This window comes from Cyclopterus lumpus, chromosome 23, assembly GCF_009769545.1.
Source record: "Cyclopterus lumpus isolate fCycLum1 chromosome 23, fCycLum1.pri, whole genome shotgun sequence".
NCBI lineage: Eukaryota > Metazoa > Chordata > Actinopteri > Perciformes > Cyclopteridae > Cyclopterus > Cyclopterus lumpus.
The window spans coordinates 10,854,113-10,874,926 of NC_046988.1; the positions used below are offsets into that span (position 1 = coordinate 10,854,113).

A 20,814-nucleotide genomic window follows, 5' to 3' on the forward strand; every position below is an offset into this window, starting at 1 on the left:
GTGTGTATTTGTCCCACAGTCTGTGTGAGTGTGCTATGCATATGCATGTCAGTGGGGTGCGTGTGCACGCATTCAGATATTAAGTTAGCCGTGTTGGTGTGTTTGGATCAGCATCAGGCGGTGAAGGTTTGACAAGCCCCCATCGTCTTTTCTGATCTTCAACTGGTCGCGCGCACATGTGTGCGTGTGTGCGTGTGTGGAGGGAGAACAGCCAAGTCCCTGTTCTGTCTTACATCAGCATCGGTTATAGTTGAAAATTATTGTTTACATAGAGGTGCGCAATGGGCTTCAATTCACTTCTAGTTCTATTCAGTAAAGCCACACACACACACACACACACACATGTTTTTCTGCTCTGCACAGACTCACGATCTCTCATGCTCATTGCTTCAATGAAACACACAGGAATGTCTCGACTGCCTCTTTTTTTTCGTCGTTTTTTCCAAAGAGAGCACATGGATGTGGAATTTTCCCAGTCAATCAGTGGCCAAAGGCTATCTGCTTCGGCTAGAAATAGTCGTCTTTTGTAACGGTAATAGTAGACATTGTTATTACTGCAGCTGGAGCGGTTCATTATCCGTACAGAATATTAACACATTGCACATAGATGGATACCGCAATGGTGAGTCATCCCTGTTGTATGTTGGGCAGTTAAAGGAGCAGTTCGAGCGTTTGGGAAATGCCTCTTTAGGTTCCACACATAACCCGTAGTCGTTTTCAATCCCGTCCACTCTGACTTCATGTGACGCTAAGCTAATGATTCTAACTAGGCTGTAGCCTCCTATTCATTGCACAGACATGAGAGTGGAATCAATAGACGTGTTTCCTTCAATTAAACAACTATATATATTTGAACGCTTAATGACATTAATTCAAGACTTTGCTAGATTTACAATGTTGATTTTGCGAGACTTTGAATTTCCTCTTTGATGTCCTTTTTAGGAAGTGTCTATTTTTGACGTTTGGCATTTCCCTTTGTCTGCTCCTCCGTCTTCCTTGTCACACTCCATCTCCTCCTCTCATTCGGTATGCGTCCCCTCTATCCTCTTCTTGTCCCCTGGGTGTCACTGTCTTTCTTCTCCTCCTCCATTTTCCTCCTTGTCATCCTCCCCCACTTCACCCTTCTCCTCATCTTCTTCCACTTTCATTCTCAACCCTTTACCCTCCCTATTCTCCTCTTCCTTCCTGTTCTCTCCCAAACCCATCTCCTCAATCCCTTTTTACTGACAAACCGCCCTTCTTTTCATCGTCCACTTGCTTTCGATCATGTTTTTCCACTTTCATTTGGAAATCCACATCCTTGTCCTCTTCCTCCCTCACCCGATCTCCTTCTCAGTCTCCTCTTCCTTCTCCAGCTCAAATACTCTCCCTCCACCAATCTCTTCTTCCTCCTCCTATTTCCCCTGTACATTCTTCACATCTGGGCTGTCCCCTCCCCCTGAGGGACCAGGAAGGGCCGAGGAAATAACACCCATCCTCCGCGAATGAGCCATGCCAAACAATCCACGCCCCGGTTGAACGGACCCAGTTCTGCATCGTAAACCTGTTGGTTCTGTCAGGAAGAGAGAGGGAGATGCAGATAAAGGGATTGAGACGGGGAGGGAGAGGTTGAGCCACGTATTGGAAAGGCGTTGAGCCATTGTTGCGCTGATTTCTTTAAGCTAAATCATATTATTTTACTTCCTCCCACAAGAAGCGCGACATGCTATATTTTTTTGTTTTAAATTCAGTCTAGGGGAATTTTAACATTGTGAATTCTTGGAGCCGGCCCAGCAGAGCACAGGGTGGGGAAGAGAGACAGACGGGGCATGTTGTGGTTCTGTGGGCCGGCAGTAGGAAAGGAAATAGTCCAGAGAGGCCAGCGTGGGAATGGGTCAGCATTTCTGACAGTGTATGAAGAGCCCCCACCCTCTTTCCCTCTCCCTCTCCCTCACCATCCCTCACTTCTCTCCCCTCCCCTCCCCTTTTGTTCACAGCAGCTTTTCTTCTCGATGTTACTCTCTACGTTTCTCCCTCCCTTCCCTCCGTCCTTCTCCTCTTGAGGAGGGGTGAAGAAGTCTTTTCTCGTGGGCTTTTCCCCAAATTGTTTTCACTGACATTTCTGACATATTTTGCTGTAAAGCAAATATTTGGACATATTTCTCCCTAATAGGCTCGCTGATGGCGATATTTTGGGCGCTGGCTCTTTTATTTTGCGTGCGTTGCTTTGTGGATGCAGATGCTTTACTGTACTATGCAGCAAAAAACTCCCCCCCCCCCCAAAAAAAAAAAAAATGGATGCACATGTTTGACAAGACTTTTAATTTTCTTTACAGCTGTAATGTAAAAAACTAAGAGCATACTAGCCGTCAGACACAACTGTGCACTTTCCTTACATGCTGTACTTGCTGCACATCAGTCTGATGTCGTGTGCGATTAAACCTGTAGATTCTTTTTTCCATTATCGTGCACGCCCTTTCCTTTTCCCGCTTTACATTTCCCACTTTTCCTTTGTATCCTCACTCTCCATTTCACTTGCCTTTTTTTTTTCGCTTTCCACCTATCTCCATATTTCTGTGTCAGTATGCTGATAGAATTTGGGGCCTAGGTAAGGAAAGGGATATTAAATCAGGGCTTTGGTTGTGTACGCGTCTCTAGCCAAGGCTGTGATTGACAGGAATGCTAATTCAGCTTTTAGGAGTTTGTTCTTCTCTCCTACTGAGGAATCTTTAACCCTGAGATTGTCGTCTTCACCGCCACCAAGGACTCTTTTGTTCCATTTTTAGCTGTTGTCTTTTTCTCTTTCTCATGACATTTGGTGCTTGTTTCTGGGATGGTGCAGTCCTCTGGGAGTTAAGGCAGTTGTTTCGCAACTTTTTTCTCTTTTACTTCACAGAATCAAGATTTCACTCTGGCATTTTAAATAAGAGTTAATGTACTGCAGGGGAACTCAATTGAAGTTGATGGACGTTGAAGAAAAAGAAATGGTTTATATTCAAAGCAAGACCATGTAACTTTTGAAAGAAAAACACTTTCTTACTCCTTAAAAATATACAAATGAATTATTAAGCAAGCAAAACACTTTCAATTATCACGGGGGTTTGTTTGTTGCAGCTTTGCTTGGTCTGTTATGACCTGTAGCTCACTGTGGCTAATGTAAGCTAATGTTTGCAAACCTAGTCAGAAAGTCAGCACACTGACTCCTGTCCTCTACTTATGCTTCATCATGCATTCACCATAATGCAGTGTCACTGTAACTTTTAGGTTGAAAATAGTCAAAATAATCTGGATGAAAACAGTTTTCTAACCTTAAAGATGCTGAATTGTCCAGAACTAAGCACACACACACACTTGTAAATCATTGCCTGACGTAGGCGATGTCACTGTCCCGTAGGTCCATCTTGGGCGTGAACAGATTAATCTGCTCTGTTATGACAACATTCCTCATCTGAGAGGAAGAGACGGGAGACGGGAAGAACAGCCGAGGGGAAGGAAAGGAAGAAGGAAACTGTTGTTCACAAGCTGTAAAACCTCACATAAACCAAAGCAGCTTTAGCTCGGCTCACCACACATGTTGCAATTAACATGCAATAGCACGCTTTGCTGGTCGACCTCAAAGGCGGCGCTGTGATGTCAGGTAGCTAGGCATGTGGTTAGCAGTGGGAGTGTAAAGGTCAGTCGGGGCGACACAGATCAAGCATGGAGCTGAGTTCATAGATGTCAGGTGGTCAGAAAAGCTGCGGTTTGGGAGCCAATTTGGTACTTTGGAGTAAAAGAAGAAACGGTCTAACTGTCAGATATGCACTGTTTATGGTTATTTGATTTATAATACAATATCAATCATACTTTACTTTTTGGGTGTAGCCATTTCCTTAAACTTCTGAATTTCCAAGACTGACTTAGCTCCAGAAAATGCCTTGTTGTTGCTTTAAATCAAATGTTAGCACATAAGTATATAGTAGCTCACTAGCCAACTAGATTGTGAACAATGGAGTTGCGTTGATGATGCCGCCGCACCCTTTACTTAGACCACTGCATGTCTGCTTTAGACATGCAAGACATGCAGTTGTTTTTTTTTACAATGGATTTATCCACGTTAATGGCAGAGATGGAGAGAGTAGGAAGAAGTTTTCAAATTCTTAGCATCTGATGCAGAAAACAGATTTTTACCTACGACATGTTACACATGACCTGGTGGACTGTATGCTCGACCAGCTTAGTATTAGGACAAAAAAAAAGGAACTGAGTTTCATACTGTTGAGTACTGTCTGCTTAGTCAACGTTTTAGAAAATATACTTTTCTGCTCTCTGGCTGATAATTGATTGATTAATACCGCTCTCATATCGCTGCGTTAGATAAAAAGCAATAGCCAGCAGCTGGTTAGCTTACTACATCAGGGAAATGGATCTAAGGTGTAAAGGTATTGATCTCTCCCTGTGGTGTCATATTTTAAAGTACATGTATGAGAGTTCTATTGATCTTCTAATTCTCTGCAAGAAAGCAAGAAAGTGCATTTCCAAAAGTGTGAAACAATTGTTTTTAACTGTCTCGGCAAGACTGAGGCTGTGTTCTTTTGATTTTCTTTAACCTGAGAAAAATGTGATTTCTAGATTAAATATTGTATTAAATCCCTTGTAGAAATATAAACTGTTCAGGCTAGTGGTTGTTTTGCATTACATAGACGCACACCAGGCCAGTACAAGTTGTGGGCCCAGAAGCACTTTCTCTGGCTCCATCTTATCCTCAGCCAAGCCATGTCTCCGGACTGAGCTTTTATCAGCTCGTGGAACTTGCAGCCACGATAAGAAGTATTGGTTGTTGCACAGCTGACAGGTCAGCTTGATAGGAGAGAAGAAGAGAAAAAAAAAAGCTCAGGCAAAATCCACCATGTTTGGTCACTGCGATGATTGCGGTTTAAAGAATCGTTCACTTTGAAGTTTCCAGTCGGGAAGCTAAATTGAGAAAGGGGAGACGGAGGTGAAGGAAAGGTTGAAGGTTGAAGCATTGTGTCCTCACAGTTTCCGTCTCTCCTGTCTCCCACAGGCTGGCGAGGAATGATGACGATGAGGAGGAGGCAGCCCGCGAGAGGAGGCGCAGGGCGCGCCAGGACAGGATGAAGGGCAAGGAGAGTGAGGAGCCCAGCGGACAACCAGACAGTCTGGTCATGACCAACAGCCACAGGTGACACACACATAGCAGCACGGATTCTGTCTTTGACAAATATGAAGTCAGCAGTCGACTGCTTAGTAACAAGAACAAGAGGAAAACTGTCACTGTAATATCTCCCTGTCCGGTTTGAGTCCTGTTTCCATGTGGGAAAAAATGCCAGGACAACTCCTAAGAAAGTCCCCAAAATGTATGTCACACCCTGTGCTTTAAAAAGAGGACATTATTATGTCTGTTTTCTGGCGATTATTTGAAGAATTCTGGGAGGTACGAAGTTTTATTCTTTCATAAAACAATTGAGACTTTGCTGAGTTTAGTTTAAAATGGGAGATTTATTGTTCCAAATGTATTCAGATTTGTTTACAGTTTGCTCCTCATAATTTCTGGCAGGCAGGTATACATTTGTTCAAGCTGATATGACAACTGTCATAACATGTTATAGCATCCAGCTATAGCAGTGGATGTAGTAGTCATAAACCGGGCTTTTTATTTATTTATTTAATATATTTTTCCCAGACCCATTAGAGGTATCACTCTGTCACTACTGTAGTAGTAGGCTAGTTAGCCAGACATGCTAATATAAACAGCTTACATTAGAGCAGATAAAAAAAGTTTTTTTGGGATTTTTAAGGGGGTTTTAGAAAAGCAAAATAAGACCGACATGCAGTGTCGGCCTTAATACAGCCCAGTGCACACCACTTCAACAAGTGGAGAAATCCACAGTGTGACATGTCTGCTGTGCTTAGGTATGTTGGCAGCTGATATATTGTAGGATTGTCGGGTGTATGATGGATTTCTGTACATTTGCATACTTTATTACATTTAAATCAACCGTTTTGACAAGAATTGCACTCCACTTTCTATTAAGTCTCAGCTGTCAAGACGACAACCAACTCATGATCTCATACCTATCCATCAGAAAGACTGCCATTGGAACAAAAGGGGTTAAATATCCGTTTCTATGCCTTTTTGCCGAGGCTGTTCGATCAATCATCTTGGCTATACAGTGGAAGTAGTGAGTTGCTCTGACTAGCAACACAGACACCGCTTTGTGGACATGAATTTTCCCCCTCTATGAGCTCAGAGATACATCCTGGCCCAGTCAAACAACCAGGGGATTGTGCAGCAGGGTGCAGGGTCAATTGACAATATCCATTGTCAATTGAGTAGATGCAAGGATAATGTTTGCCAGACATTTAGGTGAGAATTGTATCATTCATGCTGGAGTTGGAGTGAGGTGGATGGTGTTTGGTGGATTGAAAGAGTAAATAAATACATTGTTTTTAGCCATGCAGATAGTCAGTTGGAAAGGTCCACCACTTTGGTCCAGACTTAAATATAAAAACAACTATTTGGTGGATTGCTGTGGACTTTTGTTCAGATGGTCACAATTCCCCAGAGGAGGAATCCTTTTGATTTTGGTAAATACTTAACTTTTCCTCTTGCATGTACAAAAGAACTATTGAGGAAGGATGAAAATGTAACTTGTGACCTGGGATCTAAGAGAAATACATTCATGCACATTCATTTATTTTGAGGCCTGACCAATAGTTTATTTTAAAGAATATCTGTGGTGAATATCTGTGGTGAAGGCCTCTCAATACAGCCATTTGTCCACATTCTGGCTAAATGACTGACCGATGTGGCAGCCACTCTTTAATTTCCTTTTGCAATCCAGAGAAGGTCTGCTTGAACATTTCGGCACGAACATTTTGAGACGCTTTACTGGGACAATGCTTCTGTTGACTTTTGGGAATAAATATATTTTCGGTTTGCCATGTCAGAGTGAGTCAATTCAGCCCGTTTCTTTTGCTATTTTGTTGTCGTCCTTGTCAAAGCACCAATTGTATGCTTATTCAGTATCACCTGCACATTAGTTACTAACATCCAAACCCGACAGTTTCATAAAATGAGAACAAATATCTTGCCACTAAATGACTGGAACTGTTGGAGATTATAGGACCCTCTATGGTAAAAGGAGAAAATATCATGCATTTAGTTTAACGGCGTACGTCTGCTGCTCTGACCTCAATGTGCGTCTCCTCTCTCTCCTCCTAGTGTGACAGAGGCCGTGTCTGTGAGCAGCTCCTATGGGGGAGGCGGAGCTGAAGACGAGGACCAGGCCCTGCTGGATCGCATGGCCAAACGCGAGGAGCGTCGGCTGCGACGCATGAAGGAGGCTCTGGATCGACAAAAGGAGCTGGACCCCGCCACCACGGATGCCGATGATGGCATCGTCGTGGAGAAACAGGAGGAGAGGCCATCCTCCTGGCGTAGGGGTCGTTCCCGCGACAACGAGGACGACGACGAGAAGACAGAGGCGTACAGCTCAAGGAGAGAGGAGGAGGAGGAGGAGGAGGAGAAGAAGCGAGAGGAGCCGAGGGAGGAAGAAGAGGCTGCTCCCGAGGGTGGAGAGGAAGCAGATGAGGGTGTTGATGAAGAGGAGGAACTGAAAGTGGAGGTGGTGGAGGACAAACCGAGAATGTCTTACTTGAGAGAACAGGTGAGTCACCTGTTGATTTATTTCAGCCATTTATTGTCTTATTTCTGTCACTGACAGTCGCTGCGAATGCAATGCTTGTTTCTGTAGGAATCACCCGAAGAACCTAAAATGCAAAGCGAGGTATGGTCTTTGATTCCTTCCCTTCCTAATGCACATCTACGAGGCAATCACTGATCTTCCTTTCAAAGAACCACTATAAACCTTTTTCATAGGAACTTGCTGATTCAGTAGTCAGGGAGATTTCAAACCGAGCCAAGTCAACCAATTCAGAGGCTGAGGAGGAGGCGGTAGCCTCAGAGGAGGCTGAGGAGGTACCCGAGGATGATAATGTAGATTAATAAATCCATGACTCTCATAAATGACTCTGAAGAGGACAATGAGCTATCTGAGATGCTACACTCAGAGGATAATGAGGTACCATTCATGTGGTAAGCTTTGCAGTTGAGGTGTGATGCACAGCACAGAAAATCTCTCTGGGTAACTTCAGGGTCTTGATGCATCTTTGAGGAGATGTGCAAACTGAGATCTTTCCAGATTAGGCCACAGAAGAAATATTTTAATAGGGCTGTCTTGTTGACTTGCGATTTATGTCGGAACCAGACGCTGAAATTACCCAGACATCCCGTGTCCTCACAGTGTGACTTGCTCCATTTGCAAACTGGCGGTAACTGAGCCTACGTTTGAGTGGTCACAGTGTTTTTCTGCATGTCTTCCATCTCAGCGATGAGAGCAGCAACACTTATTACACAGACTCCACTCCGAAAAACTCTCTGCAGCAGAGGAACATGATGTTATTAAAAATAATAAGTGCATTTACTGCAAAGAGACATCATAAGATCATTGAGCCATCATATCAAGTGTCTACTTCCAGTTAAATGTTTTCCACCAGGTTAATTTCAGAACCCCTCAAATTAGAAAACGACAATTACAAATCTCGTACTTTTCCAAAATTATGTTTTTAAGCAAGCAAACATGCATCAATATAGACGTGTTGAATACAGTGTACATGGTTGAATGTACACTTTGCAATTTGATCTCTTGTGACCAACAAAAGACGCCCTTATGAACTAAGCCTTTCATTTTGTTCAGTCTGACCTGTTTTGACAAGCGCTCAAGTTTCGAGAGCCGTTGATCATGTAAACAAAGATGCTCAGAGACACTTCATGTTTCTTGGCTCTTTCCCCGTTAAGATACATTTCTTGTGACGTTTCTTATTCCTCAGAGTAATAAAAGAGTGACTTTTGTCCTCTGCTTTTGAGCTGACGTGCTCTCTAAATCTTAGATTAATACAAAGACCTAATTACAGTAGCTCATTAAAAAGACTCCTCGTGAGTTTATTAAGAAAGGCCACCAACTCAGCCTATGATGTGCTAAAAATGCATAGACTGTGCAAGATAGCATTAACAATAAGGCAAATGCACCCTTGGTGCTACAGGTTAATAATATGTAATGCTTGGAAAGCTTGACTGGCAGTGTTCATAGTGGGCTTGGACACATAATGATTATAATTTATAAAACTTGAATGGTGTTTTTGATGATGGTCAGAGATAGAAAATATAGAGCGGGAGACACTCCCATGGTGATCACATGTTCGGTAATCCTGTCTCACTAGTTATTTTGGAGTGGACGCTGTGTTATCTGATGTTCTGTGTTATTTTGTTTGGGGTGTGCTCTCGTGCTCGTTCTCATTCGGCATCCCGCGATGTCACAGACTCCGCCCATTCAGCCTCCCCACCAGTCGCACCTTTGCTCACTGTCCCCGTGGTTGTTTCTGTGCAGGTGAATGAGAGAGGCTGGGCCAGGGAGGAAGAGAGGAGGCAGAACGGAGGGCTGCACGAGGAGGAGGCGACTCCCAAACAGCACAGGAAACCTGAGAGGACCCTCAGGTACACAGACGCAGTAACACTGTTGACAGCCAGGTCGGATGAATTATTCAAGAAACTCTATTTTCAACAAAGTTCACGTCCTAATTTGTTGCCAATTAAACATATGTGCCCCCAAACAAAATCTAAAATAATTCCCTGAATGGGATTATAGTCCGATAGTTAAAATAGTATAGTGTGTTATATAGTATGTTCCATCTAATTCCACATAAGTTCACCTATTTACCAGAGATGCATAAATATGGATGCTTTCCCCTCATGCATTTTTAATATGTTCCCTCCAATATGTTACATGAATTTAGATGAAAAACAAGATTTATCAGTCATGCATAATACAATGTAGTAGTTTTTTTTTTTTAAATAGCATGATGCTGTAATTTAGTAGCTAATTAGATAATGAAAAGTGAAGTACATAAATTCCATTCCCACATTGTCAAAATATTGGCAGTAAAACCAGGCGTCAACCTCCGAATCCAAAAAGGGAAGCCAAGTCTTCTTCATTACAGCATGATGTTTTTACAATTCTAACTCTTTCACTGTGTTTTGGTCGCCAAAAATGTCTCATTCAGCTTTTGGTTTTATTTCACTCAGGCGACGACCAAAATGCTAAACTTGAGTCTTCAAAATCATTAAACAAACCAAAGGCTGATGTCATGGTCTATGAGTAAAACATCATAATAAAGAAATATTATTATATATATATATATATATATATATATATATATATATATATATATATATATATATTATAATATAATATAATAGTCTAATATTGAAATATATTTTGACAGTATGCTGATATATCAGTGCCTAGTGTCTCGACTTGACCTGCTGTGGAAAATCCCTGCAGTAACTTGATATTCTTGACATGAAGGTCATGAGAGAAGCTCATGTGACACAACAAGCAAAGCTCACTGTTTCTTTCCAAAATAAGGTCTCCAGAAGTGTGAGAAAAAACCCCACATACCTAATAATGAGTGTGAGGAGAAGAGCAGCAGTGTGTTTGGTCACCTGAAGTTAGTCCCACTGGCTGAAACTTGAGATGTGCTGTAACATTATCTTTGCAATGGTGATTGCTGGTATTTGTATATTGTGGGCACATTCGGTTCTGTCTGTGTGTGTTTGCTTGTGCATGAAAGAGACAAGTCTCTTCAAGTGTACGTTTAAATATTCAGTTTGTATCAAATGTCAGGCGTTAACCTGCATGTCAACCAGCTTTGCCTGCCGCTTCCACAGTTTTAGTTCCTGGTGCGAGCCGCATCGTGTGCTCTGACCCGCGTTTTTTTGTGTCTCCGTTCCAGCCGCGGCAGTGTGCGCTCCCCCGAGGTGTCCGCTGGTGACGACCAGGACGACGCCGCCCGCCTGGAGGCAGAGCTCAAGCTGGAGGAGCTGAAGCGCAGACGCGACGACGCGGAGAGCGAAGAGTTTGAGAGGATGAGGCAGAAGCAGCAAGAGGCCGAAGTCGAGCTGGATGAGCTGAAGAAGAAGAGGGAGGAGAGGAAGAAGGTGCTGGAGGAGGAGGAGAGGCAGAAGAAGCAGGAGGAGGCGGAGAGAAAAGCCAGGGAGGAGGTAAGGAAGCGAGTCAGTCATTTTGGAGATGCCGTTTGATCCGTTCAGCTCTTGCTGCCTGTGTTACTATTCTCCCTTTTATCCAGTTTCTTCTTGATGATTTGTTGAATTCAAACTGAAATAGTAATTTTTGGTTTTAGGAAATATAAACCATAAGGATGCAGTTAGCGTGCAAAGTTTCAAAAGAGGATCGAAATATTCTTTGGGACATATTTAGAGAAACGACATCTAAGAGGACGTCTCCTATAGACGCTTTTGACTGAAATCTGAGAGCAACTAGCTCTCAGATTTCACTTACTCCTTTATAACCTACTACATGTGTGAATACACAACTCCTTCTCCTTCTACGGGCGCACATAACACTGGTTATGTGCCTCTGGTGCCATTTTAAGACTAATCCTCCTCATTTGTGGCGGAAGCAATTTAGCGTAGCTTGCGGGACTGATTTTAAGATTTGTGTTTTTATTTCTCAAATATGTATTTTAAGTTCAGTTTGATTTCCTGCTCATTCGTCTCATGTATTGCTCGTAATTTCTTCTCGTTGTAGCTTTAGATTGTTTTTCATCACCGCCACTTTCATGTCGATTTCGCCTTTGCTCCTGCGCGAGCTGAAACCCATGCATCACACTCATACTCGCGCCCCGCAGTGACGTTATCTCACCATACTTCGCCGTTATCACGACTCAAGCTATTCGGGTCCCTATCTCATAACTCATGCATGTCATTCCTTCAGCCACCTTTTTTTTTTATAACAACCTCATCATTATGTATCTCAAATGCGATAACCTCCTTCTTCCTATGTGTTCAGATTTGTATTCAACCGCGCGGCGGCGTCCGGTCTCCCCTTCATCCGCATCGTTCTGTTACCCTGACTGGTCTTCTTTGTTGATCTCGGCTCTGAATGTGGTCGGCCTCGTCTCTCGCTATCTGCCCCCGTTCTTCTCCTCTTGTGTGATGTTAATGAGGCCTTTTGGTTTGTAATTAAAAGATGGCCGAGAGATACGGAGAGACTAATTAACCAAGACAAGGCTGCCGGAGTAGGGTGATACACTGCCAAGCGCCAGCCCTATTCTGTATACAGTACAAATTGTTCATGCATTAATTATTTTTATTTTTTAACTGTCTGCATGTCTCAAGCTTTCCAAAATGCCAGGCGATCACTGTAAATAAGAATTTGTTTCTGACCTGCTTCATTAGATGGAGTAAGTAAATCAATTAGAAAATGGCACATAGCTATTGTGTGGGTTGGCTGCATTCTTGATTGTTGCCCGTCATATTGGCCGCTTATGCTATTCAATATAATAACCCATACACCACGGGAAAGTCATTGAAACGTGTATCCAGTCCATGAAAGATGTACGCATTTGCTGCTCACAACACTCTGGGTCTGTCAGTGCGTTCCAAGGGCCCTCGTACACATGAAGCGTGCTTTAGGTTTCCAGCAGCAACAGTAGTTTGTTTAGAGTAAATACAGGAGAAATGTTAGCTTGATCAGCAATATCCTGCATGGCTGTGATGGCAAAGAACAGAGCGCCACCTACGTACAAATGCTCCAATGCTACATTAACAACAAGGTCTCTGTCGACTCCAAAGATGCTGCACAATAATAATAGAAATTGACGAGGCTGTCAGGGATTGCAAACAAAATTTCTTTCTGATATTGTATCTGCTGGACTGCCTCAACTCTCCACACGTGTGTCTTCTCAGGAGGAGAAGAGGAAGATGAAGGAGGAGATTGAAAGAAGGAGAGCAGAGGCAGCTGAGAAGAGACAGAAGGTGGAGGACACTATGGACGAGGAGGGCAGACCCTTCAAGTGTGTCAGCCCTCGAGGCTCTTCTCTGAAGGTCGGTCAGACATTTTTAACCTCCAACCTCTTCCCTGCGTCCAGCAGGAGAAATGTCAGTGCAGTTTTATTTGCCAGTTGACCGTTTTAACCCACATGGCTCATAGTTATTTTTTATTAACTATTTTAAAAAAACTGTGCCCTTTTCTGTCTGTTTATAAATCCGTCCAGTACAGTCAGCAAAATTGAGTCAATCTAAGAGTTCTCCAAAACTTGCAAATCCCACTCATCCGGCAGTGCAGCAAAGCTCAAGCTAAACATTCTAAATATTTGGAGAGATTAAGTGCCAGACGACCCCTCCTGCCCTTCTCACCTCTTTTAGCTTTCTGCATGAAGTGTTATCGGACTGAGATGAAGGCGTTAAGGAATAGAAAGACCCTCAATGAATTAGGGGGAGATTGTGGAGAATAAAAAAAAGTCAGCTGCTGGCAAGTTTTTCTGTATTTCTTTCCGCTGTTCACTTTGAAATCCTGCTGACATGTCAACCTGTTTGTCACGAGACAGCAGCCCCCGAATCAAACCCGGAGCGTGCCCCTCCCCACCTCACCCAAAGATAAATGTTTGTCACGGCGAAGGAACGTTTAATCAACTCAAATGTGAATTAATGTTTCTAGTGTTGCCAAAAGTCAACTCCCACACGCTGAAATTCGAGGGGGATTTTCAGCCAGTGGAGAAAATCTAATTAGTGACAGTGAGCTGTCATATCCATCTGGCCTGTCCTGGTGAGGCTCCAGATTCACAGCTGAAAACAGGCCAGAGCAAAATTCTTACGCTGCAGAAGTTAGGCCTACTTTCTGAAACCCTCCGTCCAGTATTGAGGTTAAAACTGTGTGAGCTGGATATTTCCCAACAGTGAACGAAATAATTTAAAGATGAACAAGTAACCTTCCACACTAGGGTTGGGGGATTGTTTCCAATGCAGCCTCAAATGCTGGATTGGGTACCAGCGAGTAAGATCATTTACGCTACACACTAACAGACACATGTTTCACTCTCCTCCCGGTCCGCACATGCTGCCTGATCGGCACTGCGCATGTGCAACTCTCTGCAGAAATGAGGAAAAAGCCAAATAGCTCACTCTTTAGCCATCAGAAGAAAAGAAATGCTGTTTGAGAGTTGCACATGTGCAGTACGGCTCAGGCGGGTGCCAGTGGTGAGTGTAACGCTAGCCAGAGCTAGCAAAATGTCAGAATGTGTGCAACATTTTACACTGGTAAATCCCACCAGTATAACGATGATGTGTTTTTAACACACTGCTATTGGAACGGTACTCTGTGTCAGCTGATGTTCAAGTTCAGGTATCCTCTGTAACCTCTGTTGGTGACGTCACAGCCCACCAGAGAGATGCCAATGTGATAATGTTCGACTGTAATTTTCCACCATGCTGCACTCGCCTCACAGACACAACTCTACTTTGTGGTGATGTTCACTGTAGGTACAGCTGAGTTTGTGTGTGTATGTGAATTGTTGCTTTGCGGTGTCACCCTTTTTGTTTTGTTTATGTGACACTGCATTACCACGGTACATAATGCAGTTTTTAGAAACCTGTCGACAGCCGTTTTCCTAATTGCATGCATGCCATTGAGAGCGTTCATGGTTTTTTCTTCATTGTCTTTTGCTGCCGTCACATTGTGGCTCCTGTTTGACTAAAAACATCAACGTCAGTGAACCATGTCTCGATATCAGCATTCGCCTCCCAGTGGAACGCACGGTCCCAGGAGCTCGCCCACATGTTATCAGCAGTAAACCAGCATAACCCTGCTCTGTACTGGAGATAAAGCCCCGTGTTCTCTGGCAGAGAAGGACAGAGCGACAGAATGAAGGACAAGCTGCCGGGATGCAGGGAAGCGATTAGGGTTAACAGGATTACTGTTACTGCGTTCGGATGGCTACGGCTCTTTAAAACGTGTCTGAGAATGGGGAATTTCCTGTCGGGGAGTATTTTGGGAACTCCCACATTTGGTAGCGGCCGAGCGCGAGCACCCTTTTCACAGGGAGAGGGGGGAGGGAGCTTTTTCTGCGGTTTTGTCTTTTGTCCGTTTCATGTTTTTGTTTTTTTGTGAGGGTCTAAGTAATTGTACATGTTCCCCTCTGTTTATGATATTCTTTAAAAAAAAAAATCTTCTGAGACTCCCAAAGTCCAAATAGGAAGGGGGGGGGGGGGTGGCACTATGTGTGTGTGTGTGTGTGTGTGTGTGTGTGTGTGTGTGTGTGTGTGTGTGTGTGTGTGTGTGTGTGTGTGTGTGTGTGTGTGTGTGTGTGTGTGTGTGTGTGTGTGTGTGTGTGTGTGTGTGTGTGTGTGTGTGTGTGTGTGTGTGTGTGTTTTAGAGAATTTTGCACACTGAGGGAACAATATCTTATATTGTGTATTGCTGGTCAGAAGCATTCAGCTTAGTGAGCATGTGAAGAAAAGAGACAAACGGGTATAACCTACCTTTTTAAAAGACTATTATTATATCTGCAGTAATCTTTTGTGTGTCTAAGCAAGTCAGGACTGGGTTTTACCCTGAAACTACTCAAACTAATAAAGACACAATAGAAGCATGGAAATCCAAAGGAAAGTTTAACATTTGTCTTAAAGTGACTGAAAAGTAAATGTAAAATGTAAATTAAGAAGAATATCACCGCAATATTTATTAACCCCGAGCTCCCATAAACTTTCTCCGCAGATTGGGGAGAGGGCGGAGTTCCTCAACAAGTCGGCACAGAAGGGGTAAAAACAAACTGAAGCATCATTTCACAGATCATGTTTTTTAGTGGAGCATGTAAGCCTCACAGTCCAGTTCTCCTGAAGAGAACAAATAAATGTCTCTGAGTGTTTAATTCCCACTTGGGGTTGCAAATGTCTTCTTCTCAAGGCACTAAAGTCGGTTGACCACACTGTGTATAATATCCAAAGTGGTCTCCTGCTGTGTGTGCTAACCGTTTGCTTCTGCCCAGCAGCGCAGTGAAGGCGTCTCATTCTCCCGTGGTGTCCAAGATAGACAACAGGCTGGAGCAGTACACTTCAGCTGCTCAGGTTAGCTTTTACTCCACTGTGCATGATGAGGATGAGGATGAAGCATTGAGGCAATATGACACCAGTCTTATTAAGTTGTTTTCTCTGCGTCATGCTAAACATTTGCAATATAGATTACAAGGCACAGCTTTATAGCAAACGGAAAAAATGTAACAAGATTTCTTGCAGGACCACATACATAAAACATGTACTGCATGTACTCTTATATCCTATAAAATTACATGTATTTATGTGTACATTTAAAATACATTGTGTACCAAATAGCAGAAAGATATAGGCGCTAAGGTTATCCTCGATGTGGCGTCAACATGTGAGTCAAATTGCAAATAACGTAATATAAGACAATTTAAAAACTCTGAGACAAATCTATTGAATCCAGTACTTATTTAAGAGACAAATTAAAATGTCCTGATCTCATTCCAGTCTTGCAAAAAAATCAGATTCTGGCTGCTTTTCTGAGCTTAAAAGTTCTATCGCATACCCTGCAGCAATTTCTCACTCTTCATTAACAGCAGCTCAGTCGTGGTTGTTTCTTAAAGACAGATATAAGTATCTGAGCTTTAATCGTCTTTGCTATTTACTAATTTAATCCCACCAATTTGTATCAGCAGAGAGAGAACAAGGAATCTCGATCCCCTCGTTCTGGAGCAGTAGACCTTCCCATGGTTACCGACAGCATTCGAAACATCAAGAGCATGTGGGAGAAAGGCAACGCGTTCGGCACACCTGGAAGTGGCGGCAGCCCGTTCAAGGTGAGGGACGAGGTGGTGAAGGATGTGAGAAAGTTGATGAAACTTTTGTGTGTGACTGGAGCAGAGAGAGAGAGAGAGAGAGGAAAGAGACCAATTCACTGGCACTTCCTGCTCTGCCTTGTTGCCGATGACGACCAGACTGAGCTGACCTTTGACCTTATCCAAACAGGAAGCAGCTGTGATGAAGACAGGCGTGGCGGGTCGCATTAACGACTGGCTGAATAAAACCCCGGAGAGCGGCAAAACGCCAGGAGGAAGGCCAACGGTAGGCCGTCGCCATAGCAACCCCTGTCGCTGTACATGTCCTGTACTTCCGCCATAAAACATCCAGCTCTGTTGATTGACCTGCATTATGGTTCTTTACATATGTATTCACTTTTCAAATACACTTTTCTTTAAATCTCTGGATAGATAGGAAAAAGCAAAGCAGAGTATCTAGAGTTTTAAGACAGAACACATTAATGCAACATTTACTTAAAAGCTCACTATTATTATCATTTCTATTTGTCTTAAGGATTCAGTTGTTGGAACAGTGAGCCTTTAACAACTAAACTGCAGTCATTCCAGCAATCGTGATGAAATGCAGTACTCTCACTCCTATATCAGCCTTTCATGACTGTTATTATTATTGTGATGTTCTGTACAGCAGATGTGTAATAATCATTTTCAAACTGATGCAGTTTGAGATATTATCCGTCTGGCACCATCTGGTGGCGAGAAAGTTTAAAAGCGTCTCAAGCGCCTGAGCTTGCACCAGTCCACTGTTGCCTCCTTCACAATATACATATACAGTACATGTAGATATTGAGGACTTGGCATGAGTTTGGTATACAGTGTCACTTAAGTATTTTATCTTCAGTTTATCATAAGCTTTGCTCACAGTGTGTTTTTTTTCTTTTCTTCAGCCCTGCACATGTGTCATGACTCTCTTCCTCATATATCACACAAATATTTACATTAGAACTTTCCATGTTGTGTATTTTGGCTTGCTCTCAAATTGGTAACGCACAGCAGGAGATGCTGAGGATGCGAAAGGGAACTTGACATACGAGTATTTCCGAAAAAAGTGTGTCCGACAAGTAAATATTTCCATCAGCGTTCAACCCTTTGGCCAAAGCACTCCCAATATTCCAACATATAGAGTGTCTTGAAGAAGCCTTGCCTCAGACCCATCAGAGCGCTATTTTCCACTTCCACACCTCTGCTCGACAGTGTCTGTCAACCTTTGCTCTCCTTCCTCGAGCTCTCGGCCCTCCTCTGTCATCCCCCTCTCCTCCACATCCACGATACTCTGCCATTGTCGAATAATGACAGCTATTTTCAAATTGACCTACGAAATGCTGGGCACTGCGGGCACCGCTGATGTGATGCTTTGTCTTCGCCTCTGGTTTTCTGCCTCCCTCTGACAGGACCTGAAGCCTGTTGATGTCTCCAACAAGAGGAGTCTATGGGAAAACAAAGGTGCCTCTCCAACCAAGGTAGCTATTATTTATTTTAAAACTGTTTGAAACGGGGACGAATTTGCATGGCGGGCATCGGCGTTTCGGTCTCGACCGTCTGGGAAAGTCCGAATGAAGCATCCAGATGACGTTTTAACTTTGCCAATTCGGTGTGTGGTCTTCAAAGGATTTCCTGTGGTTTTTCATAGTTTTCCAGATGTCAATCAAGGGAACAGTTTTATTAAAGAGATGGTGTGGGAATATGAAAATAATCCTGAGATCTTGAACCCCCGCAGTGGCAGCAATCAGTGTAACAATCGCTTGTGTTTGCTTTTGTTTTAAAGAACTCTCATAGCTAGTTGACCTCACCGTTTAATCTGGAATAAGCCTGGAGAGGTAATGGCGTCACCACAGAATGACCTCACGCTCTGCTGTCACACTGTCCACGTGTTGCTCTGTGTTGTTGCCAAAGCTCTGCTCTGTTCTGCTGCGGTTGGACGCTGCTGCTCATTTTCATCATTACGATTATATCTAAGAGTTTCGGTCCACAGTATTCATGATTTGGTACGTTCTGGCATTCTCTCTCTCTCTCCCTGAATATTATTCTATTCCCTTTACACACAAGCTCACAACATTTTAGAGAATGTAGTTATGTGCATTTCGTAAAAAAAAACACTGAGCTATAAGCATCGAAACCTGCAAAGCATGCGTGACAAATGTCCCAGGTGCTGTAAAATGAAAGGAACGAGGAGAACATATAAAGGAAGCCAGAGTAAAGCATCACGCCGTTGACTCCATTAACACCCATAACTTGTTAAAGATTACAGTTCCGTGTAAATTCTGCCTCATAAAAAATGTTTAAAAACTTTAACAGTGCGCCTGTTGTCCAACTGCAGTCTGAATGCTTCTTTCACAACTGGCTGTATCACATCACCGCTCCCCTGCTTCTGACGAGCACAAATCACCGCTCAGTCCGACAGTCCTGGCTGAGTTATACAATATCTGTTTGACATTATTGAATCACTATCACCTCGCATTTTCAAACAAGTCTGACTGAACCTGGCGTGAATAAATTGTCTTATCTTTACTTCTATGCGGCTTCGGGATGAAGCTGTGTTTGTAGAGCTGGTGGTCGGACTGAAGCGACACATTTTAACGCCTCATTCACTTAACTTTAGTATCAACCTTCCTTGCTTCCTTCCTTCCTACACTGGCAGTAGTGTGTTCCTGCAGCCAACAGCTGCCGTGCGGACCGGAGGCTGTGGTCCGCCACAGTAAGTCTTTGGGTTGGGGGGCACCAGGCGGCGGTCTGCACTGACGTAAAACAGGCCCTGGAAAGGAAAGGTAGCGGTTAGCGAACCTTGTCATTAGCTAACCGTGCTATGCTGTGATGTCAGGGGAGGCGAGATGAGCAGGCTAATGACTGTTGAGGGAGATCCGGATAGGTTCGGCAGTCTGTGTAGCTCTGCTGTGGTTCTCGGCCCTTTCTGCTTCGCCTGTCAGGCTTTGTGAGTGCGCGTTGCTCCCTCTCTGCATCGGCCTTTCGTCTCTGCCGTCTCGTTATAACTTCCTGTTCTTCGTGTCTTGCAGGTGGCAGGCAGAGGGGAGACCAAAGCAGTCGCCAACGGTGAGTTTTTACGAGACACCAAAAGTGTCGGCTTGTAACTGTGGAGCTCGTTAATATGCGTGCAGGGGAACACACAGAGGCGGGCCGAAAATGTGAGCATGCATACTGGATGGGCTCTCTGAAACATCACCTTTCTCTTATATTAGCTGCAGTACCTTTTTATTTTTGATTTTAAAAAAGGGGATTTTCTCAACCCACAGAGGACAGTTTACTCCTTTAGTTGAAGTAGAAACATAGAAGTGACCAAAAAGAGTTGAAAGGTTTGAACCAGAAAGTAAAAATGTGCTTTTGTGAGTTTAAAGGGAAGCCGCACAGTCTGAAAAATAAGTTCAGAGATTGTAGACAACCATTTGTCTCCTTTGATCCCCACCAACATCCAGGTGTCTTAAGTGCAGTGAAAAGCCCATGAATCCTCACTGGCTTCTCACCAGCAAACATTTCCAATTGTGGGTTTTTTTTGGGAGAAAATGTCCCAGCACTTTTGCGAGACGGTAATTCCTGCAGAGACGGGGAGGTGCGACCTTCTCGTTAAGCGTGCCACCTCGTCACTGGCCCTTTTTGATTTATTCACCGCCATGTGTCCCAAAACCGTCACCGCCTTGCCTGCGAGTCTTTTTACGGTTCGCTGTTTGGCCGCTGCGGCGTTTTAGGATGCCACTTAAGCATTGCTTGCTATTTTAAAATCCGAACTGAGTGTCAGCCTCCTCCTCCCTTTGTTCTCCCAGCGGGCAGAAGAGGGGTTACGACCTTGAGGGATTCTGTACATGCCTGCTAAACGTGTGGGTTATTCAGCGCGTAGCATTACACACACACACACACACACACACACACACATAAATACACACCAATTTCACCTCTGTAGACCCACTCAACAGCCATCTTGACGCCACTCAAAGCTTTCAGCATCCCCACTCGTGTGCCACTCCGACCACGGTCCTGCCTCTCGTGTTACGGGCGTGAGAGGCAGTGTTCCTGCCAGGCTGGTTTGTCACAATTATAGCTGGTATGTTGGAGATTAGCACTCAGAGGATG

The 20,814-nt window shown here is 43.7% G+C and overlaps 1 protein-coding gene across 9 annotated transcripts in view; it reads left to right on the top strand.

Annotated features, from left to right (window-relative positions):
• The window catches only part of cald1a (caldesmon 1a), a 50,271-nt gene that overhangs the window by 27,048 nt on the left and 2,409 nt on the right, over window positions 1-20,814 (top strand). For 3 of the 9 annotated variants that reach the window (XM_034526095.1, XM_034526094.1, XM_034526093.1), the window contains 13 exons: window positions 5,024-5,161; window positions 7,205-7,649; window positions 7,737-7,769; window positions 7,862-7,960; window positions 9,429-9,535; window positions 10,834-11,101; window positions 12,809-12,946; window positions 15,615-15,658; window positions 15,889-15,964; window positions 16,573-16,716; window positions 16,886-16,981; window positions 18,126-18,194; window positions 19,746-19,782. In XM_034526095.1, the coding sequence (XP_034381986.1) occupies window positions 5,024-5,161; window positions 7,205-7,649; window positions 7,737-7,769; window positions 7,862-7,960; window positions 9,429-9,535; window positions 10,834-11,101; window positions 12,809-12,946; window positions 15,615-15,658; window positions 15,889-15,964; window positions 16,573-16,716; window positions 16,886-16,981; window positions 18,126-18,194; window positions 19,746-19,782 (1,694 nt within the window). Of the gene's footprint in view, window positions 1-5,023; window positions 5,162-7,204; window positions 7,650-7,736; window positions 7,770-7,861; window positions 7,961-9,428; window positions 9,536-10,833; window positions 11,102-12,808; window positions 12,947-15,614; window positions 15,659-15,888; window positions 15,965-16,572; window positions 16,717-16,885; window positions 16,982-18,125; window positions 18,195-18,499; window positions 18,552-19,745; window positions 19,783-20,814 lie in introns of all 9 variants that reach the window. The other 6 variants (XR_004608962.1, XM_034526096.1, XR_004608963.1 and 3 more) reach the window with 6 other exon arrangements.